Source organism: Hemitrygon akajei, chromosome 6, assembly GCF_048418815.1.
Source record: "Hemitrygon akajei chromosome 6, sHemAka1.3, whole genome shotgun sequence".
In the NCBI taxonomy this organism is placed as follows: domain Eukaryota; kingdom Metazoa; phylum Chordata; class Chondrichthyes; order Myliobatiformes; family Dasyatidae; genus Hemitrygon; species Hemitrygon akajei.
This window is the reverse complement of record NC_133129.1, coordinates 94,171,339-94,198,168: the sequence shown is the minus strand read 5'-3', so window position 1 is coordinate 94,198,168 and position 26,830 is coordinate 94,171,339. Positions and strand designations below refer to the sequence as shown.

The 26,830-nt window shown below is 47.4% G+C and overlaps 1 protein-coding gene across 1 annotated transcript; it reads left to right on the top strand.

The window, feature by feature from the left end:
• Positions 1-6,423: 6,423 nt before the first annotated feature.
• serpine1 (serpin peptidase inhibitor, clade E (nexin, plasminogen activator inhibitor type 1), member 1) lies at positions 6,424-26,115 on the top strand. Its single transcript, XM_073048898.1, has 9 exons — positions 6,424-6,581; positions 9,190-9,463; positions 12,388-12,621; positions 14,789-14,986; positions 18,026-18,224; positions 19,159-19,259; positions 20,200-20,286; positions 22,464-22,547; positions 24,020-26,115. The coding sequence occupies exons 2-9, from the start codon at positions 9,205-9,207 to the stop codon at positions 24,055-24,057; spliced, it is 1,200 nt and encodes a 399-aa protein (XP_072904999.1). The 5' UTR covers positions 6,424-6,581; positions 9,190-9,204; the 3' UTR covers positions 24,058-26,115.
• The last annotated feature ends 715 nt before the right edge of the window (positions 26,116-26,830 follow it).

Here is a 26,830-nt window from a genome sequence, read left to right as displayed (position 1 = left end):
TTATATTGCAATTTGCCCTTTACTCATCCTATTGTCTTGTTTATTAATTATTGTACTGTCTTGCACTGTTTTGTGCACTTTATGTAGTCCCGTGTAGGTCTGAAGTCTAATGTAGTTTTGTGTTGTTTCACATAGTCTAGTGTAGTTTTGTGTTGTTTCATGTAGCACCAGGGTCCTGGAGGAATGTTGTTTCGTTTTTACTGTGTACCGTACCAGCAGTTATGGTTGAAATGATAATAAAAGCAACTTGACTTGGCTTGTGTGTGATTCACAGTTATCTTTCATCTAGCAAGCATCTGCAATCCTTCTGATAAAAATCTATGCTTTGTACCACAACCAAACAAACATTTGACTTTTTTTTTACAGTGATTTTAATTGCGCATTGTACTAACTCGGCCACAGCTGACAGTGGAGTGCAGTGGGTCAGACAATCCCATTTAATCCCAAGAAAGTGAGAAATCCCACTTTCAAAATTGAAAGCATGGGAAAAGGCTTTTCTGCTCTGGTGTACACACTGGTCAAAATGGACACCTTTCTGTCTGTGACCTCAGTCACTCCACTGCACTGTAAGTACTTTAAACCACCATTTATAGTGTTAACATTGTAACTATGTGCTGGTACGTATGTGTTTATGCTCATTTCAACGGTTCAATGGTTCCATTTAATATCAGAGAATGTGCACAGTTTGCAACCTGAAATTCTTCCTCTTCACAGACATCCACAAAACAGAAAAATCCCAAAAAATTAATGACTGGAACATCAGAACCCCAAAGCCCCCTCCCCATCCCATGCACAAGCAGCAACAAAAGCATCAACTGCCCCCCTCCCACCACTTGCTCCAGGAAAAGCACTGACTCCACTCCCACCATGAAAGCAAAAGCAAAGTGACCATGATCTGGAGTCCATCAAAAAGTCCACACTCCATCACAGCTCTTCAGTATCTCAGACAGGCTCGCTCGCACTGAGAGAGAGAGAGAGAGATCAGTAGCAACGAGGGGAGAGGCCAGCAGCTTGCTGTTTCCATGTTACAATCTGCCGCGTTGCATCTCCAAGTCCCCCACTCCCCCAACTCGAGGACCAACGGGGAGGGGGGGAGAGAGAGATAAAGAAAAGAGAAAGAGAGAGGGAGAGAGAGAAAGAAGAGACAGAGAGAGAGGGAGGATGAATCGCTTGAGTACTGGGACCTTCTTTTGACAGCAACTGCTCCGATATTTCAGTCTTCCATGATACTTCAGTGCACGGGATTGGCGAGGAGCTGAGTAGTCCGCAGGCCGCCCCCCCCCCCAAAACAGTCCACAAATGGAGATATCGAAACGCCAGGTCGCATGGCAAGTTGAGAATGAGAATCCGTCGCCCGTGGAGAACCGTAGTTGGGCTGCAGCTGTAGATCACGGACTCTGACAGGAGCCCAGCCATATTGGAACTTTAACCTCTAACTTTATTATTATAAAGTATATAATTTTATGTAATTCTTCATTCTTTATCACTGTTGAATGCTGTATGTTGTTGAATGTTGCACCCTGACCAACTCATCACAGCAAATTCCTAACACATGTAGAAGTTAATGGTGATCCTAGTTAATTTCCACTTCCCGTGCACTATGCAGGACACAGATAGCAAACAAGAGAGGGAGACAGAGATTTAGAAAGAGGAGGAAGCGAGAAAGAGGGTGAAAGGTAGAGCAGACGGAAGAAAGAGGAAGGGAGGAAGAGATTTAGGCAGAGAAATGAGGAGACAGAAAATGTCTTAGAGAGCAAGAAAGAAACAGAAAAATTTAGAGAGATGACAGCAAATGAAAGAGAGAAAACAAGAAAGGGAGGAAGAGATTTAGGAAGAGAAAAGATGAGGCAGGAAATGATCTAGAGATAGATAGTGAGAAAGAAAGATTTAGAAATGGGCAGAAAATGAGAGTGTGGAGGTTTAAAAAGATAGGGAAAAGGGGGAGAATGACAGAGGAAAGAGAGATATTGTGAGAAAGAGGGAGAGATTGACAGAGTGAGTGAGACAGAGAAAAAAGAATGAGAAAGAAGGAGAGAGGGAGCATGGGAGATAGAAAGCAGGTCTTCTTGGCCTACGGACCAACCGGTGGTTCTGCGGGGATAGACTGAGTGAGCTCCTGCAATGCAGTTGGTACACGGTACGTGCTGCAGCCACCGGGCAGTGAGCAGGAACACTTGGGGTTCCCCAGTTGCTGAACTAGCAAACTCTGAAGAAAGATTTCATTAAATTACAACAATGCAGCCCACTCACAGAACAAGTGGCAATCCCCGGTGTCCGCGCATCGTGACCCCGAGGGAGTTCCTGAGTGAACTCGAGGAGAACCGTCCAACAGCCAGCACCACCGTGTGGCGGGGGGCAGAATCGCAGGACATTGACATGATTTTGGGACAGAAATACCTTCCACCCCCTGTATCTCGAATATTCACTCCACACTGCCAGATGGAGAGGGGGTGGGGTGTAAACATTGACCTGAATTGGGCCATTTCCAATTTTTTTTCCTGATTCTTCTCCAAGTTCCATTTTCGTGGCATAAGAGGTCTGGCAGATGCTGGAAATCTTGAGCAACACATCAAAATGCAGGTCAGATAGCATCTATGGAGGGAGTAAACTGTCGACATTTCGGGCCAAGATCCTTCATTGGGAGTGGAAAGGAAGGGGCAGAGGAGTAGAAACTGGCAGGTGAAAAGTGAGACCAGGTGAGAGGAAAGGGGGGTGGCTGGGGAGGGTTTTGAAGCTGGGAGGTTAGATGAAAGGGGTAAGGGGTTGAAGAAGAAGGAATCCAGTTGGAGAGGACAGTGGACCATGGAAGAAAGGGCTGGAGGAGGGGAACCAGAGGAAGGTGATGAACAGAGAAGGGATGAGAACTACTGTGAACTCAAGTACAAGAATCACAGAGACTTCGGCAAGTCAAACGAACTAAAGAATTATCACAGAAATTAACTAGAAAAACTAAAGGGAGCTCAGTCAAACTATACAGAATCTTGACGAGCTGAAAACACTCCTGATTCGCAGAAGAACTTGGTCTGAGTTTCACCCGACGAGGAACCACAGTGACCCAACAAAGAGGCATTGGCAAGCCTCCCTGAAATACACCCTGGAGCACGTAGGAATTCAGGGCCACTCAGACAACACAGATGACCAGACAAAACAATAATCCTCAAAGACAGCAACTACAATGACAGACATCGACAATAATGCACTGATTAAATTATTTCAATTTGAATAAAGTGATAAAAATAAAGAGTTTAACAATCCCCATGATCACAAATGAGACACCTGTAACACACAGTGAAGACCCAGAGCTAGATCAGACAAACAATCCAGGGGCAATGCATACCAATGTGGTGACATTCAGAAAATACAGTCCACTGACAAAAAAACCAGTTGTGACAAGTAGACCCTGATGAAGGGCCTTGGTCTGAAACATCAAGTGATTATTCCCCTCTGTAGATGCTACCTGATTTGCTGAGTTCTTCCAGCATTTCATGAGGGCTGCTTCACAATTAATCATCGGTTTACAACACATTTAGACCAAGTTCTTCCAAATTAATATCAAAACATTCAACAACTGGTGCCCTTCCAGACAGCAGTCACTCTGTAGCAAGAGCAAAAGGCACAGGAGCAGAAATGGGCCATTCAGTCCATCAAGTCTGTACATAATGTAGGAAAAGCAGCGGGTGATGAGCGCACAGCAGGAGCCCGCAAATGGCGCCAGCAGTCTGGTGCTAGTGACGGAGGAAGGGGATCAAACGGTGGCCCCAACACTGTGGTGGAGTGATGCAGCAGGTAGCACCTCATATCTCCAGTGTCCCTGGTTCAATCCTGACCTCGAATGCTGACTGTGTATAGTTGGCACATTCTCTAACACCACACCCCCACGCACCCTCCCCAATGATGGTTAGTCTGGCTTCCTCCTGTATGCCCCAAGCCGTCAGGCCAATCAACACCTCCACATTTTAACCCTCCCCATCACCACCACGACAAATACAATATCGAAAGTCACCTTATGTACAAACATTCTGTCTATGTATATTGATCGTGATTCAGTTTGGAATAGGTCCTTTGAGCTGCACCACCCAACAACCCTCGTTTTAACTCCAGCCTAATCATGGGACAATTTACAACGGCCAATTAACCTACCCCTCCAAGAGGACTCAGACTTGTGGTTTGAAGGCTTGTGTGCCTCAGTGACCCGGAGAGCTATGTTGCCTGGAGTCAAGGCCTTGTGCTTTGGCTCTTGGTAGGGTCACCAACAGGTCAAAGGGTAGAGGACAGTGGTCCACCAGTCCTCTAGGTTCAGGGGTGCAGCTCGGGGCTAACAACCCTGACTGGTCAAACAAAACAGCAAGGAAGAATCCTTCTACATCCGACATGCAAGAGAAAGTGAGACAAGTGAGAGAGAGAGTCGGGGAGTGCAGAGATGACGAAAGTGTTAGAGAGAGTCAGCGGGGAGATGAGGGATGTGTGAGGGAGTCAGGAGTTCTAGATTGACAGACCCATCCCCACCAGTACCGTACCCAGTGTTATACAGTGACAGACCCGTCCCCACTGGTACTGTGCCTTGGTGTTGTACAGTGACAGACCAATCCCCACCGGTACAGTACCCCGGTGTTCTACAGTGACAGACCCATCCCCACCGGTACAGTACCCCGGTGTTCTACAGTGACAGACCCATCCCCACCGGTACTGTACCCCGGTGTCATACAGTGACAGACCCATCCCCACCGGTACAGTACCCCGGTGTTCTACAGTGACAGACCCATCCCCACTGGTACCGTACCCCGGTGTTCTACAGTGACAGACCCATCCCCACCAGTACTGTACCCTGGTGTTATACCGTGACAGACCCATCCCCACCGGTACTGTACCCCGGTGTTCTACAGTGACAGACCCATCCCCACCGGTACTGTACCCCGGTGTCATACAGTGACAGACCCATCCCCACCGGTACAGTACCCCGGTGTTCTACAGTGACAGACCCATCCCCACCGGTACTGTACCCTGGTGTTATACAGTGACAGACCCATCCCCACCGGTACTGTACCCCGGTGTTCTACAGTGACAGACCCATCCCCACCGGTACTGTACCCCAGTGTCATACAGTGACAGACCCATCCCCACCGGTACCGTACCCCGGTGTTCTACAGTGACAGACCCATCCCCACCGGTACCGTACCCCGGTGTTCTACAGTGACAGACCCATCCCCACCGGTACTGTACCCCAGTGTCATACAGTGACAGACCCATCCCCACCGGTACCATACCCCGGTGTTCTACAGTGACAGACCCATCCCCACCGGTACTGTACCCCAGTGTCATACAGTGACAGACCCATCCCCACCGGTACCGTACCCCGGTGTTCTACAGTGACAGACCCATCCCCACCGGTACCGTACCCCGGTGTTATACAGTGACAGACCCGTCCCCACCGGTACCGTACCCTGGTGTTATACAGTGACAGACCCGTCCCCACCAGTACCGTACCCCGGTGTTATACAGTGACCCGCCCCACCGGTACCGTACCCCGGTGTTACACAGTGACGGACCCGTCCCCGCCGGTACTGTACCCTGGTGTTGTACAGTGACAGACACATCCCCACCGGTACTGTACCCCGGTGTTATTCAGTGACAGACCCGTCCCCACCGGTACTGTACCCCAGTGTTATACAGTGACAGACCCGTCCCCAACAGTACTGTACCTCGGTGTTATACAGTGACAGACCCGTCCCCACCAGTACTGTACCCCAGTGTTATTCAGTGACAGACCAGTCCCCACCAGTGCTGTACCCCAATGTTATACAGTGACAGACCCGTCCCCACCAGTACTGTACCCCAGTGTCATACAGTGACAGACCCGTCCCTGCCGGTACTGTACCCTGGTGTTATACAGTGACAGACCTGTCCCCACTGGTACTGTACCCCAGTGTTATACAGCGACAGACCCGTCCCCACCAGTACTGTACCCCATTGTTATACAGCGACAGACCCGTCCCCACCGGTACTGTACCCTGGTGTTATACAGTGACAGACCTGTTCCCACCGGTACTGTACCCCAGTGTCATACAGTGACAGACCCGTCCCCACCGGTACTGTACCCCAGTGTTATACAGTGACAGACACCTTCCCACCGGTAAAGTCCTCCCGTGTTCTACAGTGACAGACCGTCCCTACCAGCACCATGCCAGTTATATGTAACTTGCATTTGGTCTATATCACACCTTAGGGTCATATATCACTAAACATACAATCTATGTTAGATACTGGCTTGTCTGAGAGTTGGTTTTATTCTGATCGAGCTGAGAGCGGCAGTGAACGGGTTAACGGGGGATAACAGTTCTCCTAGTGATGTTGGTGTTGGGAAAGTCTCTGTGTTTGCTTGTTTACAGTAACCAAGCAGGGGGGCGGCCCCACTCGCTGGGCCGGAGCCATTTACTCAGCAAACCAACTTCCGTCCACGGATCATCATAAAAAGGGGCCAGGGCGAGCGAGAGCAAGACAGAGAAGGGTTGTAAACCAGCGGTGAAGGTTGACTCGGAATCTGCTGCAGACACTTCTGTGACCTCCGCGCACTGCCTGTCAATGTAAGTCACCGCGTCGTCAGTCTCCGATTCTCCAGCTCTGTGTGAATTGGTCTCTGTCAACGTGGGTTTGTATAAATCTCACGTTGTTTGCTATGACTGTGCTTCTGAATGCTTAACCCTGCGTGTCTTACAGATGTTGGCTGACCCGCTGAGTTCTTCCAGAAGCCCGTCTCCCACCCTCTCTCCCACTCTCTCCCACACACACGATGCTGGAGGAACTCAACAGGTCAGACAACACCTACGGAGGGGAATAATCAGTCGACGTTTTGGGCTAATTTCCTGATGAAGGGTCTTGGCCAGGATTGTCGACTATTTGTTCCCCTCTATAGACGCTGCCTGACCTCTTGAGTACCTCCAGCATCGTGTGTCTGTCTATGTGTGTGTGTGGGTGTGTCTGCCCGCGTGTGTCAATGTGTGTGTGTGTGGGGGGGGGGGGGGGTGTCTGCCTGCGTGTGTGTGTGTATTGCTCTGAATTTGCAGCGTCTGCCGATTCTCCTGTGTTTGCCTTCCTCTACACCTCACTCTGCATACACCTATCTGTTTCCATCTTTCTGTGCGTCTGCTTGTGAGTTCTGTGCACATTACGGCACAGAATCTCTCTACCGAATCTGTGTACGCACGCCCATCCCCATTGGAGTCAATATCTCATTCCAGGACTAATACTGAATTGGCCCAACTCTTAATAACTGTAGTATTCACAGATCGTTTCGCTCTATCGAGTTCTCTCTACTAGATCTAAGTGCACAGTCTATACCCGTTTCAGCATGTGATCTCTTTCCAGAACATATTCGGCATTTACCCAACTTTCAACGGGTCTGGTAGTTTATGAGATTGAGAGTTGGAAATTGGGTAGACAGGGTCTTTTTTCTTATTTATTCGAAGGGTAGAAATATCAAACATTAGATGACTGGTATTTAAAGTGAGAGGGGAAAAGACAAATGGCCTAATTCTGCCCCTATGTCTTATGGAAAAGTTTAAAGGAGGTGTGCGGGCCGAGTTTTTTTTACACAGAGCATGGGGGTTGTCTGGAACAGGCTGCCAGAATGCTGGCTTTAAGACAGATGCGAATCTGTAGGTGAAAGCATTATTCAGGAGGTTCCAAAGTGCCTCACTGGAGTCAAGATGACAGTAACTGGGGGCACTACTAGCTGGATCTTGCTATGCACGATCACATCAGCGGTTTCTCCATAATATACCCCATCTCCCTAAATGCAATCTCCCCCCCCCCCCACCCCACCCTTCGCTTCTCAGATCAGAGACCATAGGAGATAGGAGCAGAACTAAGCCATTCAGCCCATTGAGTCTGCTCCATCATGGTTGATTCATTATGCCACTCAACCCCAATCTCCTGCCTCCTCCCTATAAACTTTGACGCCATAACCAATCAAGAAACTGTCAACCTCTGCTTTACCCAGAGACCTGGCCTCCACAGCCACCTGTAGCAATGAATTCCACAGATTCCCCACCCTCTGGCTAAAGAAATTCCTCCTCATCTCTGACCTTGTGCTCTGAGGCTGTACTTCTGGTCCTAGACTCCCCGTATATAGGAAACATAATTTCCACATCAACCCTATCCAGGCCTTTCAATACTCGATAGGTATCATTAAGATCCCCCCTCATTCTTCTAAACTCCAGCAAGTGCAGGCTCAGAGCCATCAAACGTTCCTCGTACATTAACCCTTTCATCACCTCTCCGACTGTCACACTTCTATCAAACATCCTGTCCATTTCCCTTGATCTCGGGAGCGAGACTCCAGCTCTGTCTTGGCCTAATTTGGAGTATTGTGTGAAGTTCTGGTCACCTGCTACACGAAAGATGTAAATAAGGTTGAAAGAGTACAGAGGAAATTTACAAGGATGTTGCCAGGTCTGGAGAACCTGAGTTATAAGGAAAGGTTGAATTGGTTAGGACTGTATTCCTTGGAATGTAGAAGATTGAAGGGAAATTTGATAGAGGTATACAAACTTATGATGGGTATAGATAGGGTAAATGCAAGCAGGCTTTTTCCACTGAGGTTGGGTGGGACTACAACTAGAGGTCATGGGTTAGGGTGAAAGGTGAAAAGTTTAAGGGGAACATGAGGGGCAACTTCTTCACTCAGGGGGTGGTGAGAGTGTGGAATGAACTGCCAGGGCAAGTGGTGCACACAAGCTTGATTTCAATTTTTAAGAGAAATTTGGATAGGTACACGGATGGTAGGCATATGGAGGGCTATGGTCCCGGTGTAGGTCGATGGGAGCAGGCAGTTTAAATGGTTTGGCATGGACTAGATGGGCCAAAGGGCCTGTTCCTGTGCTGTCCTTTTCTATGACTGCATGAGCTTCTCCAGCCGAACGTGTATCCGCTAAACCATGCTGCATGGCCTCCCTCTCAGGACCTCTGAGTCCTCTCCGAACTGTGCAGCCGCCATGAACGAACGGGCTGCTGTCTGCAACAGACATGCCCAGCGATGTGTCGGAGTGGGGTGGGGGGGGGGGGAAGGGGTTGGTAGACAAAGCGGGAGGAGGGCTTGAAGGAAATGGCGCACAACTCTGCTACTCTACATTGTAGGGAGCTGTGCACAGCAAGATCCACGGGCGTGGTTTCACCATTCCTTTCCTTTTTCAGACTTCCCTGGCCACGATGAGTGAATCCTTCCTGTGCCTAGTCACCCTGCTGGCTGCCGTGATGACTCCAGCCCTGACCGTGACCAGCCCCCAACTGGCCGAGCTCGGGAGCAACTTTGGGATCCGCGTCTTCCAGGAAATTGTCAGGTCCGCCGGCGACCAGAATGTAGTCCTCTCGCCCCACGGCGTGGCAGCGCTGATGGGGATGGCTCAGCTGGGGGCGGCAGGGAACACACTCCACCAGCTCGAGAACACCATGCAGTACCGGCTGAACGGTGAGTGGGGGCTGGCGATAGGCGGCTACGGGTCATAGTGTGATGGTTGTCCCAGGGCTTCTCTAGCCTGCGTCTGCCTCCCCTCTCCCTGGCTCTGGTCATCTGTTCCCCTCTCTCCTTCCTTCACTCTCACACTCTCTCACTCCCTGACCTTTCTGTGTGAACCTCCCTGCCAGCTTCTTCGCCTGTCTCTCTCTGTCTGTCCCTCCCTCCATCTGTGTCTGAACCCCCCTATCTGCCCCTCCCTCTCCTCTATTTATTCTACTTTGTTGTCTGTGTCCGTGTGTGCCCCTTTCTGTTCCATTGAGTGCCTCGGTCTCTTCCTCCTCCCAAGTATGTGTGCGTGTGTCTGCATCTGTAGTTATATCTTTTTGCCATCTCTTTCTTCACCTTGCTCCGTCTGGACCTTTTCCTCTCACTTGCTTGCCCCTCCCTGTGGGTTGGCAGGTTGGAATCATGGCTAATTCGGGTATTGGACCTCAGGACACCCCGTGGGTGTGGCAGTCCTGAGTGTACTGTGTGTCAACAAGATTACGGCAGCTGGTGAGATTGGATTAGTCACCAGGCTCACCCTGCATGTACCTTCATCAGACATCAGCTGGTGTGAATGAACCTGCCTCTGGGTTTGGGAGATTCTGCAGTAGAGATTAAAGTGTGGATTTCATCACACTCCTCCTTGAGTGAGGAGGTTGTGGGCTCTAGGGCACAAACTGAACATCTGGCCTGCTGCTGAAGCGTGCTACTGAGGGAGTGCCACCCTGCCAGTGCACCTCGTCTCTGGAATAAACAAAGGTCCCATTCTGGGTGGCGGGGAGGAGAAACGTCTGTACAAAAACAGGTGTAAGGGGGCTGGCTTGAGGTGTTCTCCAGTCTTGGTAATCCATTTGCAAAAGTTTCATCACCATACATAGGGACATCAACAGTACACTGTTCACTTGTGGTGTGTCCTCTGAATACTTGGCCTTTATATACTTATCAATCAGCTGATTGGTCGTCATTATGGAAACTCAATTGTGATGTGGGGAGGGGGGGTCTCGTCGCTGACTGGCTGCATGGATTGTGGTCTGGAAATTTGCCTGCGTTGGCTTAAAAATAGGATGGAAGAATAAGAGAAAGTCTGCAGTTGTGTGAAATCAGTCACACACACACACACACACACACACACACACACACACACACACACACACACACACACACACACACACACACACACACACACACACACACACACACACACACACACACACACACACACACACACACACACACACACACACACACACACCTGGAGGAACTCAGCAGGCCAGGAGTAAAGGGTCGACATTTTGGGCTTAGACCCTTCTTCAGGACTAGAAAAGTGAGTTTCTGCAAACAATTCTTGTTTACAGAATTGTTTGCCGAACCTACTCTTTCAGGAGTTCTCCTGCATGCCTCGTGCTGGTTTGCGCCGTGACTTTCACTGACTATTGAACCTGTGCCCCTGTCGGTTGGTCTTCATGGTTAGAGACCTGTGAGTTGGTCATGTCACTTTACAGCCAGTTCATGGATCCCTGTGGACAGTTTTCTTCCAGTTTGGTCGATGCAACAAGATCCTCTTGCCCCATCCCCTCGGAGGGCACAGAGGGAGGGGGTGTGTTGGTGGGTAGATGGGAAAATACATAATTCCGAGTCCTTTCCTCGGCAGCGTTCTCTGCGACCCGCCTCTGTAGCTGACTGGGAACCCCTAGTGGCAGGAGCCAGTAGTGCATCATCAAACCAGCTCCTGGTGGGAATTGACGCAAACACATCGATGGCACTCGCTAAATAGATGTATTATTATCAAGTCTATTAAATGTTGCAGTCGAACCCGCATCCACCGCTTCCACTGGCAGCTCGTTCCACACTGGCACTCAAGGATGCCCCTTAAATATTTCACCTTCCACCCTTAACCTTTGACCTCTAGTACTTGTCTCACCCAACTTCAGTGGAAAAAAAAGCCTGCTTGCATTTAGCCTATCTATATCCTGCATACTTGTACATACATCATCATCATCATTACGTGCCGTGTCGTGTGACGTGGGCGATCACGGTCTTTCCATGACCACGATTGTTCTTGACAAGTTTTTCTGCTGAAGTGGTTTGCCATTGCCTTCCTCTGGGCAGTGTCTCTACAAGACGGGTGACCCCAGCCGTTATCAATACCCTTCAGAGATTGTCTGCCTGGTGTCAGTGGTCGCATAACCAGGACTTGTGATGAACACTGGCTGCTCATACGACCATCCACCACCTGCACCCATGGTTTCACGTGATCATGATCGAGGAGTGGCGGGGAGGGGGTGCTAAGCAGCTGCTACACCTTGCCCAAGGGTGACCTGCAGGTTAGCGGAGGGAAGGAGTGCCTAACACACCTCCTTTGAAAGAGATGCATCTGCATCCGTCCATGTGTATGTATGCATAGTTAGGCCCGTGGATAATAGCCCATATGTAAGTAGGGAATAGACGTTAAAAAGTCATCAGCTAGTGGATAGCTAGGTAGAAATGACTTTTGATTTCTAAAAAAACCAGTAATGTACAAGTGAGTGTGTGAGATTTACACCTGAATCTGTCTGGGTATGTAGGATACAGAATGGATGGCAGGGTGGAGATACATCTCTTTGGTGCTGTATCTCAATAAAATCAATTAAAAAAAAAATAAATATAGGGTAATCTAACAGGAAACGATGACGTGACAAAGTGGCTGTTAGCAAGAGGAACTCTTCTAGGTGGCAGCGGAGTCAATGAAAACACAGTAGGAGAGTGACCGTGTCTGTGTGGGTATGAGGTGTGGAGTGTAAGTGTGAAGTTGCAGTGAATGGGGAGGGGGGGTGAATGAAGGGTGATGAGGGGCTGTGGAGAGGAGTGGCTGATCCCTGACCAACTGAATCCTCTTTTCCCTTTCTGGACAGATAATGGTGTGCTTCTGGCCCTGAGGCAGCTCCGTAAAGACCTCATTGCCAAGAGCAACCAGGATGCGGCCTATGTCGCCAGCTCTGTGTTCGTCCAGAGGGACATGCAGCTGCCAGTGGCCTACATGAACAAGTACAGGAAGGCATTCAACAGCTGGCCAAAGCAGCTGCTCTTCCAGGACAACGCAAAGGCCACCTACATCATCAACAAATGGGTAGAAGTGAAAACCCGAGGTGAGTCTCAGAGTCAAAGGTTTGGCACCCACAAGAATAATTGGCGATCATTGTGCCTGCACCACCCTAAAGTCCATCCCTAAGGAGTTTGTATGGTCTCCCCGAGACCATGTGCATCTCCTTCTACTTCGTAAAGATGTGCGGGTTAGTAGGTTAATTGGTCACATGGGTGTAATTGTCAGCATGGGCTCATTGGGCCAGAATGACCTGTTGCTGAGCTGTATCTCCAAAAAAAAGTGAGATTACTTTAAAGCCACTGAGTCCTGCTAGTTATTAGGCCACTGCTCCATACATTATGCTTCTTTTATGGTTTCTTGTCATTCAATGTCTTCCAGACCCATACCACTATTAAGTTACAGGAGACACACTGGGCCATTTGGCCCATCAAGTCTGTTCTGCATTCAATCATAATTATTTTTAACCTATTCTCCCTTCTCCTCCTAATATCAGCCCTTTTACTAATCAGGAAATATACCCAAGACTTGGCCTCCACAGACTCACGACCCTTTGGCTGAAGAAGTTCCTCCTCATCTCAATACTAAAGGGATGCCCCTTCATTCTGAGGCTTTGCCCATTAGTAGATTCTCTTACTAATGGAAACCTGTCCGCATGCACTCTATCCAGGGCTTCTAGTGTGCAGGAGCTTTCACAGAGATCTCCTTCCATGCATCAGACCTCATGTGCATCAATTGTTCCTCATCTGTTCAGCCTTTCATTCCTGGGAACATTCTTAGCATCTTCAGGATGAAAATATTTTCTCCCTCTAACTTTTAACAAGTTAAACCTACTCTCCTAGCTTGGGTTTCTATTATATCAGTCTGGGACTTGGGTCAGTCCATGCCTCTCCCGGGAAAACCCACCCTTCCCTGGAATATTTCACGCAGACACCAGCTAGCAACTGTGAAGGTGTGATCTTGCTGCCAGTATCCGCTGAACTATATTCGGAGCCATGGAATTGTTACAGCACGAAAGCAGGCAATTTACATGAAGAAATAATTGGGGAAGAGGATTTTAGGGAAATAGTCTTTCTTTCCTAAATGCATTAAACACAGTGTCCACTACAGACTGACCTTCACCAGAGTCTGAGTGGTTTGTACATCAGGTCTTTTGGTTGAGAGTCACAGAGAACAACAGCACAGAAACAGGCCCTTCAGCCCATCTAGTCCATGATGAACAATTATTCTGCCTAGTCCTAGGACCTTAGCCCTCCAGTTACAGTACTGAGCAAAAGTCTTATGTACTGCACTGTACTGCTGCTACAAAAAAAAAACAAATTTCATGACATATGTGAGTGATTCTGATCTGGGTCTCTATTGTGGACTGAGAATGGGAAAGGGCAGGGAGAGGGGAATCATGGTTGGGAAAAAGGGCAAGGAGAGAGGACAGAACGGGAAGTACCAGAGAGACATTCTGTAATGATCAAAAAACCAATTGTTTGGAATCAAATGACCCTGCCTGGTGCCCCAGGGCCGGCTGTGTCTGCACCTGCACCACCCCCTGCCCCTGCCACCTGCCCCACACCCATTCCACCCTCACCATTCCCAACATGCTTTGCTCCTGCCAGATTTACAAACTTGCTCTCCGCTCCACATTGACAAATACAGTACTGTGCAAAAGTCTTAGGCACCCTAGCTACATAAATGTGCCTAAGAATTTTGCTGGTCTACTTTATATGTCTTAAGCATCATTATGTGCTGCATCGTATGACATTACACCCACCTCCTTTGGTAGAAACGTACTTTCACCCCGCCACTCAGCACCATCTGTAATCCCTCATAATTTTGTATACCTTAATAAGATCATCCCTCGGTCAGACTAAAACAGCTGAAAGCAGCAACTTTTATGCTTTATTCTTAACACTCGAAGAGCCTTTGCATCACAGAAGTGTCAGTGTCCAACACCTCATTCTTCTACGCACCAGGGAATAAAGTCCTGATCTATTCAACCTTTCCCATAATTCAGGTCTCAAGCCCCGGCTACGCACTTGTAAATCTCCGCACTCTTTCAATCTTATTGACATCTTTCCTGTAGGTAGGTGACCAGAGCTGCATACAATACTCCAAATTCGGCCTCGGCAACGTCAATGTAACATCCCAGACTCAATACTTTGATTACAAAGACCAATATGCCAAACGCTCAATCTAATTATAATTCTTTCTCCTCCCAGGAATGATACACGACTTTCTCCAGCCAGGCTTGCTGGATCCCGTTCTGACCCGCATGGTCCTGCTCAACGCCATTTACTTCAAGGGCCTGTGGAAGATGCCATTCCCCTCCGAGGGCACACAGCAGCGCGAGTTCTACAAGGCGGATGGGACAAGGATTATGGTGCCCATGATGGCACAGATCGCCAAAGTGAATGCTGGTGAGTCAAAGGATGCTGCTTGGTCCTTGAGGTGAAGGTGCCAGAGCATTACGAGTTCAAGTGCTTCCCCTCTGCCTGCCTTGGTATTGGTTTATTAGTGCCACACACTTATTGAAAAACAGATCATTCCATACTATAGTGCCTACTTAATAAACCAGTGTCCCTCGGAGACGAAGTATGGCGGGGTGGGTTGATCCGTTTGACACGCTCTCAAATCCAACAAAGTCAAATAATATATTCAATCTTTTATAAAGAACCTACCAAAACAAGACAATCTCAAAGTGTTGAAAACTAGTGAAATTAAAAACCACGAGGCAACGAGGTGGCGTAGTGGTTAGCAAAACTATTTACAGTACCAGCAACCCGGGTTCAATTCCCGCCGCTGCCTGTGAGGAGTCTGTACGTTCTCCCCGTGACTGTGTGGGTTTCCTCCAGGTGCTCCGGTTTCCTCCCACAGTCCAAAGACGTACTGGTTGGTAGGTTAATTGGTCATTGTAAATTGTCCTGTGATTAGGCTAGGGTTAAGTCAGGGGTTGCTGGGTGGCACGTACCAAAGGGATGGATGGGCCTACTCCACGCTGTATCTCAATACACAAAATAACAGAACTAGTGATACAACAAAATGAACAGTCTTAGTGTACTAAATGTAATTAATGCCAAGCATTCTTAAATATAATCAAGAATATTCAAGAGTATTTAAGCATATTCAAGTGATTTGGAGCATAATTAACTGGCCAACAAAAATGATATCATTCCCTTAGCTCAATCCAAACTAGACTAACTAAAGACAAGCCACATGTTACAACAGTGGTGCGCTGAAGAGTATCTCTGAATCTGTTAAAGTGGATGGGCTACATCAGCAGAAGACCATGAATCTACACTCAGTGGCCACTTTATTCGGTACCTAATAAATTGGCCACTGAGTACGTGCCAGGTGGGACATCATATTGCAGTTTGTACAAGAGGCGGCATTTGGAGTTTCGTTGGTCCCCCTTCATTTGGAAAGAGTGCAGAAGAAATTTGTGGGGATGTTGTCAGGAATTGAGGGACTGAGTTATGGAGATAGTTTGAGCAGATCGCGACCGTTTCTAGAGTAGTTTGCATAGTTGGCACAACATTGTGGGCCAAAGGGCCTGTAATGTGCTGTAAATTTCTATTTTCTATTTAAATAATAAACCTGATTCTGATGGTTCAATTTGCATTGAAGGTCCTATTGCACGAATATGCTCCCTGTGCGTGGAATCCCGTGGGTTGTTGCTGCAGCTGTGGGTGGAGTCAGCACTGTGGTGTATCTGACATGAGCTCAGGCAATGATTAATCCAGACAGACCTGGCAGACAGAGATCTGCCCCGTGACTCTTGTGCCTTCTGTATATTGAGATTAAGATTGGCTGCGTGCCCGGAATAACCTGCATGTCACCCACACCCACACCTAGAGCTGGCGCAGAAAGTAAAATCATTATAAGAAGTCTGTCAAAGAAAAGGTGCGCACGCCCTTGTTCACAATGCAAAGACCATTCAGCCCATCTGATCCATGCTGTTATCCTTCATTCTGACTGACTACTACCACGTTCTTGTTCTGCGAAAGTGACTGCTCTGCAAAAGTGTTCTTTTTTAAAAAAGAAAGTATGAACTGATTCTATTTGGAAGTTCGAATTTGAAGGCAGAACACAGGGTTAATAGCAGGATTGGGGCCGGTGCCCATTGATCATTAAAGTTGCTGCGCAAGTTGGCAGAATGGTTAAAGTGTATGGTGTGTTAGCCTTTATTAGTCATTGTGTTGGGTTCAAGCACTGTGAGGTAATGTTACAACTCTATAAAACCCTTGTCAGATCATAAATGAGATATTGTCTTCAGTTTGGTCAAGTCATTATAAAAGTGAAAGTTTTGAGAGGGTGCAGAGGGGATTTACCAGGATGCTACTTGGATTAGTGAGCGCGTCTGAGGATAGGTTGAGCCAGCTAGAGCTTTTCTCTTTGGAGCGAAGGAAGATGAGAAGTGACTTGATAGAGATGTACAAGATGATAAGAGACACAGATTGGGTGGACAGCCAGAGACCTCTTCCCAGTGTGGAAACAGCTAATACAAAGAAGTGGGGGGCAACATTTTAAGGAGAGTGGAGGAGGATATAGGGAGGATATAAAAGGAAAGATTTTCACATGGAGTGGTGGGCACGTGGAACGCCCTGCCAGGCATGGTGGCAGAAGCAGATACGTTAGGGGTGTTTAAGAAACACTTAGACACAAGATATTCTGCAGATGATGGAAACATACACAAAATGCTGGATGAAAGGTGAAGGGTCTTGGCCTGAAATGTCGAATGATTACTGAGTTTCATGGATGCTGCCTGATCTGCTGAGTTCCCTTCAGTATTTTGTGTGCATAACTCTTAGATAGGCGCATGGATGATCAAAAAATGGAGGCCTATGTAAGAGGGAAGGATTAGATTGACCTCACAGTAGGTTGAAAGGTTGTGTGCTGTAGTGTTCTGTGTTCTAAAAAGCTCTTTGACACGTACCATGATGTTTCCAAGACCCAAACTAAATGTAAAAAATTCCATATTTGTCCCTCAGTGGTGCTACGGGATGAGAGCTATTCGAAGTGAAGGCTCCTGTGAAAGATTGACAGTTTATCAGCCAAATTTTGCCCAGTAGGGTTTCAACCTCAAATGTTTCCAAGATCTCTCCTGTCACACACATTCATAAATTGGTTTATTACTGTCACAGGTACCAAGGTGCAGTGGTTAAAACTTGTTTTGCATACTGTCTCTACCAGGGGTTCCCAGCCTGGGATCCACAGACCCCTGGGTGGATGATAGGGCTCTGTGGCATGGTAAAGGTTGGGAACCCCTGGTCTATATATGGTACTCATTACAACACTGCATTGAGGTAGCACAAGGGAAAGCAATAATAGAATAGAGGGTGGCATGGTAGTGTAGCGGTTAGTCTAACACTTTACAATGCCAGTGACCTGCCTAACTTGAGATATGAGTTGTGTGATTGACAAGCCCGAAAACCAATGGTATTGCTTTGTTCATCCAGGCGAGTTTGTGACTCCCAGTGGCATGGACTACGATGTCATCGAGCTGCCCTATCACGGCGAGACGTTCAGCATGTATATTGCCGCCCCGTACCAGAAGAGAGACCCGCTGTCCACCCTCACTAACATCATCGACATCCAGCTGGTCAACGAGTGGAAGACGAATATGCGCCTTGTCAAACGCCAGGTCGCCCTGCCCAAGTAAGTGAGAGAGTATGGAGGGTGGAACAGTGGCCCACAATCCATTCAAAGTTCAAAGTAAATTTATCATCTAAGTGCATTCATGTCACCATATACAACCTTGACATTCACGTTCATGTGGGAGTACTCGATAAGTCCAGTATAGAATAATAACCAGAATAGTTAATGAAAGACTGGACCAACTTGGGAGTTCAACCAATGTGTAGAAATCAACAAACTGTGCAAATGCAAAACAAACAAACAAACATGTATCTAATAGCCTCTTAAATGCCACTATCATATCTGCCTCCACCACCACTCTTGGAACCAGGCACCTACCAGTCTTCGTAAAGCAAGAAACCTTGCCCCACACGTCTTCTTTAAATGTCCCCCCTTTTGCCTTAAATGCCTGTCCTCTCATCAGCAGTTTAAATATACCCAGTGACTTGGGCCTCACAGCCACATGTGGCAACGAGTTCCACAGATCCACCAATCTCTAGCTAAAGAACTTCCTCCTTATCTCTCTCCTTCTAATTTGAGGTTGTGCCAACTGGTCCTAGACTCCCCAACTACAGGAAACATCCCCTCCGTGCCCACTCTATCTAGTCCTTTCAATATTCTAAACAGGGAGAAGTCTGCAAATGCTGGAAATCCAAAGCAACACGCACAAAATGCTGGAGGAACTCAGCAGGTCAGGCAGCATCTATGGAAATGAATAAACAGTCAACGTTTCAGGCTGAGACCCTTCGTCAAGACTCCTTTCAATATTCAATGAGACCCACCCTTAAATCTTGTTACCCATAGCCATCAGATGCTCCTGATACATTGACCCTTTCATTTCTGGAATTATTCTCGTGCATCTCCTCTGGACCCTTTCCAATGCCAGCACATCCTTTCTTAGATAAGGGCCCCAAAACTGCTTACAATGTTAATGTTTTTGTCTTTTTCTTGGCAGATTTTCCCTGGAGACAGAGACAAATCTGGAAAAGCCACTGGAAAACATGGGAATAAAGGATATGTTTAATAGTGCAGAGGCAAACTTCAGTAACATCAGCAGTAAGTATCACTTCACAGCATCCTTTCCTCAGCGTCGGTCCTTCTTAAAGAGTTCTGCATTTGGAGGGAGGGTTGCAGAGGATCTAGTGGGGACAGAATTAGTTTGAGAAACATCATTTGTGAATGATTTATTCTGGGTTTGTTCACTACCATCAACTGATCTAGTTTAGGCAACTCACTCCACAACTCTTAATTAATCAACACTCGCACTTCATTGTCTCTGCACAAATAACAACGTAGCTATGATATTTCCGATAATTGCCCCCCCTCACCATTCCCCATTCCTGTTACCCTCTCTTACCTGCCCATCGTCTGTCTCTGATGCTCCTCCCCTTCCCTATCTTGCATGGTCTTCTACCCTCTCCTATCAGACTCCCCCTTCTCCAGCCCTTTATCTCTTTCACCAATCAACTTCTTTACTTCACCCCTCCCCCTCCCAGTTTCACCTTTCACCTGCCACCTTGTACTTCTTCTACCCTCCCCCCACCCACCTTCTTACTCTGACCTCTCATTGTCTCAGCCCAAACCGTCGACTCTTTACTCTTTTCCATAGACGCTGCCTGGCCTGCTGAGTTGCTCCACCATTTTGTGTGTGTAACTATGGTGACCCTGGGCCAATAACTTAAAACACCAATTCTATTATCCCTCTATACCAAAACACACTCAAAGCACTTCTGCAATTTATAACACTGCAATAGGGGGATCTCCCACTGGCCAAACGATTGATCTTTCTTCACCCAGCCAGCTGTTTATTCCTTCCCCAGATGCTGTCAAACCTGCTGAGTTCACCCAGCTTGTTATACTGTATGTGTTACTCTGGATTCCCAGAATCTGCTGAACCTCTTATGTTTTCCGGGGTAAAATGGTCTTCAGTCCCACGGCGGAGACAGTCTCTGAGCTGGCGGGCTAATAATTCTACCTCCTTTCTTTGTTGCTACAGAAAACAAGAAGCTCTTTGTGGCACACGCTCTACAGAAGGTGAAGATCGAAGCGAACGAGAGTGGAACCAAGGCATCTGCAGCCACTGGTGAGTCTTCCTGCCCTCACTGGGCCCTGTAGGCTTCTAGGCTCTTCCTGATACTCAGCTGTGTAAGACATTGCAAAACAAACCCACAGACTTAGATCATCCCGAGTCTGGGCGACTGTTATATAACAGTAAGGACGTGAATGGAGGGTGTGTGTGTGGAACGTCCTGGCAGAGGTGGTGGTAGAGGCAGATACATTAGGAAACTCTTGGATAGCCACATGGGTGATAGAAAAACGGAAGGCTATATAAGAGGGAAGGGATAGATTATTCTTGTGGGCTGAAGGGCCTGTTCCTGTGCTGTACGGTTCAGATCTATGCTGTCTGGTCCAATGGAGGTCAAGTCACTGAATGTACTTATAGCGGAGATTGATAGGTTCTTGATTAGTAAGAACGTCAAAGGTTACGGGGAGAAGGCAGGAGAATGGAGTTGAGAGGGATAATAAATCAGCTGTGATGGAATATTGGAGCAGACTCGGTGGGCCAAATGGCCTGGTTCTGCTCTTAAGTCTTATGGTCTAAGTTCCTGTGTCTATGATTTACTACTGCTTGATATGTCTAAGCTCTTGCTTTTTTTTAACCTCTGGAGGGGAAAAAAGACAGCACGCAGCCAATACCCTGGGCTTTCACAGCTAAAACAAATTGGTGGATGAGGAGTTGTGGTTGGAGAGAGGGAATAGTGAAAAAGCAGTTTTGGACAAGGAATCTTTGACAGCTCTGTGCATGGCTGAGGCCAGCCCGCAACACCAGAACTGTGCACGCACAAAGAACCCTCAGAGATATTGAAATGCAGTTAGCAAGTTGCCAACAATAAAGCCTACTGTCACTCAATAACTACAATTGTTTGGTTTTGAAATCACGAGCTGCATGAAAGGCTTTACACATCCACTCCACGAGCTGCCCTCAGGCCAGAACGTACAATTTGAGCCAGCTGTTTAGGCAGCTGCCACCACACCTCTTTAGGACAGATTGCTGTCAGGCACATTGGTGGCTTCACAGCTGGATAGGGAGGTAAAGAAGGTGTATGACACTCCTGTCTTCGTAAGTGGAGGCATTTGGGACGATACATTGCAGCTTTATACAACTTGGGCTAGGCCGCATCTGGAGTCTGTATTCAAGACTGATTTATTTATCACATGTACATTGAGACATACAGCAAAATGCACCGTTTACTTTAACAACCAACACAAAGCCGAGACAGCCTGCAATGTTGCCACACATCCCAGCACCAGCGTAGCGTGCCCATAACACTCGGCAGAACACAACATACCAAGCACCAACAGCGAAACAAACCCCATTCCTCCCTCCCAGCCACCCACATACACATACGCAGCCCTCTTACCCCGGGATTGGCCAGCAGCCTCCAGCAGAACTTGTGGATTCGCGGATCCTGAGCCCCAGCTTCCCCAGCAGACCTGCACGGATTCACAGACGTGCGGCTCCAGCTGGCGGGTCTCAATTGGACCTCGGATCAGCCTCAGGCTTCAATCCGGAGTGGGACTTGTGAATGCACTGCTGGGTGGGTGGTGGAGGCAAGTATGATAGAGGCATTTAAAATGCTTTCAGATAGGCAAAGCAATGAATAGGGAACGGAGAAATACGTGTAGGCATAAGCTTAGTTTGGTGTTTAAAGTGTGTGACACAAACGGAGTTTAGAAGAATGAGGTGGGGGAATCTCACTGGAACCTATTGAATATTGAAAAGCCTAGATAGAATGAACATGGACTGGATATTTCCAATTGTGGGAGAGTGTAGGACCAGAGGGCTTAGCCAAAGGCTAAGCCAGAGTTTATTCAGCCAGAGGGCAGTGAATCTGTGGAATTCCTTACCACACACAGCGGTGGAGGCCGAGTCATTGGGTATACTTCAAGTGGATGTTGATAGCTTCTTGATTAGTAAGGGTGTCAAACGTGTCAAGGGAGAGGGCAGGAGAATGGGATTGAGAGGGATAATAAATCAGCCATGAATGAATAGCAGAGCAGACTCGATGGGCCGAATGGCCTAACACTGCTCCTATTAGGGTCTTAGAACATCCTGTCCCTGTACTGTTCTTTGTATTTTATCTAGATAAACTTATTAAACATGGTTTAACAAGAATCTATCTCTGCAGGAAAGCGCAGTGTAGATGCAGATGTGTCTGTGATGTCTTGGTGACCGTGATTATTATTTTAATTTTGCAGCTGCCATTATTTATGAGCGAATGGTCCCACCTGAAGTCGCATTCGACAGACCCTTCCTGTTCCTGATCCGACACAACCCCACAGGTAAGAATTTGCCTCTGCGCGATCGGGAGAAGCTCTGTTTAGCCTGCAAGATTGTGTTTATTTAGAGACACAGCATGGTAACAGCTCCTTTCAGCCCTTTGAGCCACACTGCCCCAATTGACCCTAAGCAACCCCAACTAATGATAGCGTAATCTCAGGACAATTTACAATGACCTATTAACCTATCCGGTACACCTTCGGACTGTGGGGGAGAATGTACAATCCCTTTACAGGCAGCAGCGGGTGAACCTGGGTTGCTGGATCTGTAAAGCATTGTGCTAACCACTACGCTATCGTGCCACCCCCAATGTGAAAGAAAACTGGATCCTTTTATGTTCCAGTTGAGTTAAAAATTTGTTTTCCCTCTTTAAAACAGATGTTCTTTATCTCCACTTTTATGATTATTTAGTAATTAGAATTCTAATTAAGTGCCAACTGCACGATCTACCCCTTTCTGCTCATTGAGGACCATCAGCCCCTACTTCTCATTCTGAAGTCCATCACCTCTATAGGGGCATACGCCTCTGACAGTAGCCCATCAGAGTCTTCAGTCCCAGCTATTCTTTCAAGTTGCTGCTGGGTGTAACCCATCTTCTTGGTGTATCCCCCTTCTCCCAGGGATGAGGTCTTTGGAGGTTCTAACCTTTCTGTAGCTCTGTGTTTTTTTTGGGATGGGGTTGCTAGCTCCAGGCCCAACCCTGCTCCTTTCACAACTGGGCTTGGGGACCATCCATGCCGGAGTTCATCCACCCCTTGCTACACATCAAATAACCCGCTGAGTGCAGTGCTCAGACGATACCAGTTCTACACAGGCCCCGCTGTTTGAATTCATTCCAATCAGATTTATTATCACCGACATAAGCCATGAAATCTGTTGTACAGTGCAATGCATAAATATGCTACAAATTCAGACAAGAATTAGAAAAGAAAAATAAGTAGTGTAAAAATAGTGAGGTAGTGTTTATGGGCTCATTGTCCGTTCAGAAAGCTGATGGCAGAGGGGAAGAAGCTGTCCCTCAAATGTTGCACGTGTGTCTTCAGGCTCCTGTACCTCCTCCCTGATGGTAGTAACGAGAAGAGGGTATGTCCTGGGGAGTGGGGGGGGGGGGGGGGTCCTTAATGATGGATTCCACTTCTTCTGAGGCATCATCTTTTGAACCTTTCCCTCTGGTACCATTGATGGAGCTGGCTGAGTCTACAGTCCTCTGTAGCTTTATCCAGTTCCTGTGCATTGGTCGCATTGTACCAGGCAGCGATGCAAACAGGTAGAGTGCATCCCCACCCACCAGCCCCAGCGAGAAACCGAGCAATCCTTCACCACCCAGTCTGTCTCCGCTGTGCTTGAAGTCCAAGGCTGGGTGGAAGGGATGTGCGAGTGAGGGCAGAAGGGGAAATGATTGCAAAAAGACAAAACCAAAGTGAAAATTGAGAAGATGGACTTGATGTTAACAATCTCTCATTTTGTATTATAGGCACCATTTTATTTATGGGGCAAGTTATGGAACCCTAGAACTACCACCGTGTAAAGACAATACTCACACCAAATCTGGAAAGCTATAGAGAAGATTGCAATTAAACTGGCAAACAAAATGGGAAAGCTTTGACTCCACGGTGATCAACCTGCCAGCTGCCACCATCATTCTGGATGTTATCATTGCTGAGGATGCATTTTGCGTGGCCCTCAAGCCTTCCATCGCAGCACAGCAAGCCGCCGTCCAAACGCCACCTCTCAAAGTATTCGCTGTTTCCTTTCGAAAGGCGCCCCGCCACCTTTTGCTATTGTGAAGCCCACTTGCCAGTGAGCCGTTGACTCTCTCCCTCACCATCGCTAGAAGTATACTAGAACATTCCAGATTTGATGGCACTTTGAGGATCCGTGTATATATGTGTGTGCATGTGCGTGTGTGTGTGTATGTGTGTGTGTGTGTGTGTGTGTGCGTGCGTGCGTGCGTATAAGAGAGGAGGCAGGCTGTAGTCTCAGATAATCTCCAGGGACTAGTTGTCCTACTTGCCTTTTGTGAATGGGTAACAAATCCCATCTTTTCCCTTGTTTATTTGTACGTATCTATACTGAACCTTGCACTGTTGCCTTCCAAAAATGTGTTTGAACATATGAAAGTTATAGTTTAGTTTAATATAATATATTTTTTTGCGATTTTTATGTAATTTATTTCTCTGATCTTGGAAGCTTTGTAATTAGTAAAATAGAAACTATATTGATTTGTGGTTTGTGATCGGTGATTCTATGTGGCGTAACTTTCTGAATAGGTGCGCGAAGGTAACATTGCAACGCCCAGCTCACAGTGAGCCCATTCTGGGAACATAGACATGTGGGCCATTCAGCCCCTTGAGCCTATTCTGACATTTATGTAGATCACTGATTACAAACATGAGAGAGTCTGCAGGTGTTGGAAACCCAAAGCAACACGCAAGACGCTGAAGGAATTCAGGCAGGTCAGGCAGCTTCTATGGATGGAAGAGAACAGATATCAAAGTGAAGAGTCTCGACCCCGCATGTTGATTGCCCCCTTCCCTCCATAGATGCTGCCTAACCTGCTGAGTTCTTCTGGTGCTTTGTGTATTGATCCAGAATCTGACCTGTTGAGTTCTTCCAGTGCTTTGTGTATTGATCCAGAATCTGACCTGCTGAGTTCTTCCAGTGCTTTGTGTATTGATCCAGAATCTGACCTGCTGAGTTCTTCCAGTGCTTTGTGTATTGATCCAGAATCTGACCTGCTGAGTTCTTCCAGTGCTTTGTGTATTGATCCAGAATCTGACCTGCTGAGTTCTTCCAGTGCTTTGTGTATTGGCCAAGAATCTTGTTACACCCTTGTTCAGCATCCACATTTCCATCTAAAGAAAATGAATTCTGTCCACCCGCTCCCTCCACTTATCCTAAAAACCTCAGTCTGATTAACACCCCTGAACTCTTCATCCTTTGCCAAGAGCAACCATTGTCATGAGACCATAACCGCCTACAACATAGGACACAGCGTATAATGATGATGCTGACTCTTCATTCCATCAGGATATTGGGACATACCAGTTCCGCACGTTAAACCAACAGGATCAAGGCAGATAAAGCTGCAAGGGGGAGTATTTTAAAATCTAGATTACTATTCCAGAAGGAAAATTCTATGAGAGCTTATTAAAGCCCGCATCAGTGATAAAGAAACAACAAACCTTGCACCCCTTATCTTCCAGGATCATGTCTCATGAAGTCTGATGTAGAAAGATCCACACCTTAATCCTGCACTTTGCTCTAACATCCCAGAAAGTGCTGCGGGTTGGATGTCACGGTACTGCTTATCTGTTAGGGTGATAGAGTTGGTTTACTTTGAAAAGAAATAACCCGACAGCAACTAGAAGGAACATGAGAGCCAAGCCGCTCAGTGTATATGCATGGGTTTCATTTCATTGTGTTATCTGTGTTTGAGAGTATTTTATATTAGTTAATATTAATGTACTTTTCAAATCATTATGAAAATGGCAAATAATAGATGGAGAGTATTTGTATTTTCTGTCTCTTTTGTATTAGGAATTCAAATAAATATCTCTTTTACTGATATTATTCTCTGCTGTACTAGTTTCTAATCCCAAATCTTACAGAAAGTTCTAATAATTCTTACTCCAAGTAATAATAGTAACGCAATCACTCGAGTCGAGTATGATGGTCTCCTCAGGGATTATCTACTGGTGGGTCCTCTGGTGGCTGTAGAGGCTGATCCACACCGGCCAACTCACCAGCCCAGAGACAGGCGTGCCCTTCCCTTGGACAACATCGGTGGCGTGGAGAGGGGAGACTTGCAGCTTGGGCAACTGCCGATCTTCCATTAAAAAAAACCTTGCCCAGGCTTGCACCCTGGAAACTTTCCTTGGTCTATCGAGACAAACAGAGGCCTACACTACTACTACATGCCAACCAATTTGCCTGTCCTAAGACACACACACACACACACTGGCCAACTAACCAACCCTGAGACACACAGACCGGCCAACTCACCAGTCCTGAGACTGGCACACCAGCTAACTCACCCATCCTGAGACAGGCACACCAACCAACTCACCCATCCTGAGACAGGCACAACAACCAACTCACCCATCCTGAGACAGGCACACCAGCTAACTCATCCATCCTGAGACAGGCACACCAACCAACTCACCCATCCTGAGACAGGCACACCAGCTAACTCACCAGTCCTGAGACAGGCACACCAGCTAACTCACCCATCCTGAGACAGGCACACCAACCAAGTCACCCATCCTGAGACAGGCACACCAGC

Excerpts from the sequence above, each read along its gene's own strand:
- serpine1 (XM_073048898.1), top strand. The coding sequence starts at position 9,205 with ATGAGTGAATCCTTCCTGTGCCTAGTCACCCTGCTGGCTGCCGTGATG. Across the intron at positions 9,464-12,387 it reads CATGCAGTACCGGCTGAACG|ATAATGGTGTGCTTCTGGCC; the intron begins GTGAGTGGGGGC and ends CTTTCTGGACAG. Across the intron at positions 18,225-19,158 it reads CGCCAGGTCGCCCTGCCCAA|ATTTTCCCTGGAGACAGAGA; the intron begins GTAAGTGAGAGA and ends TTTTCTTGGCAG.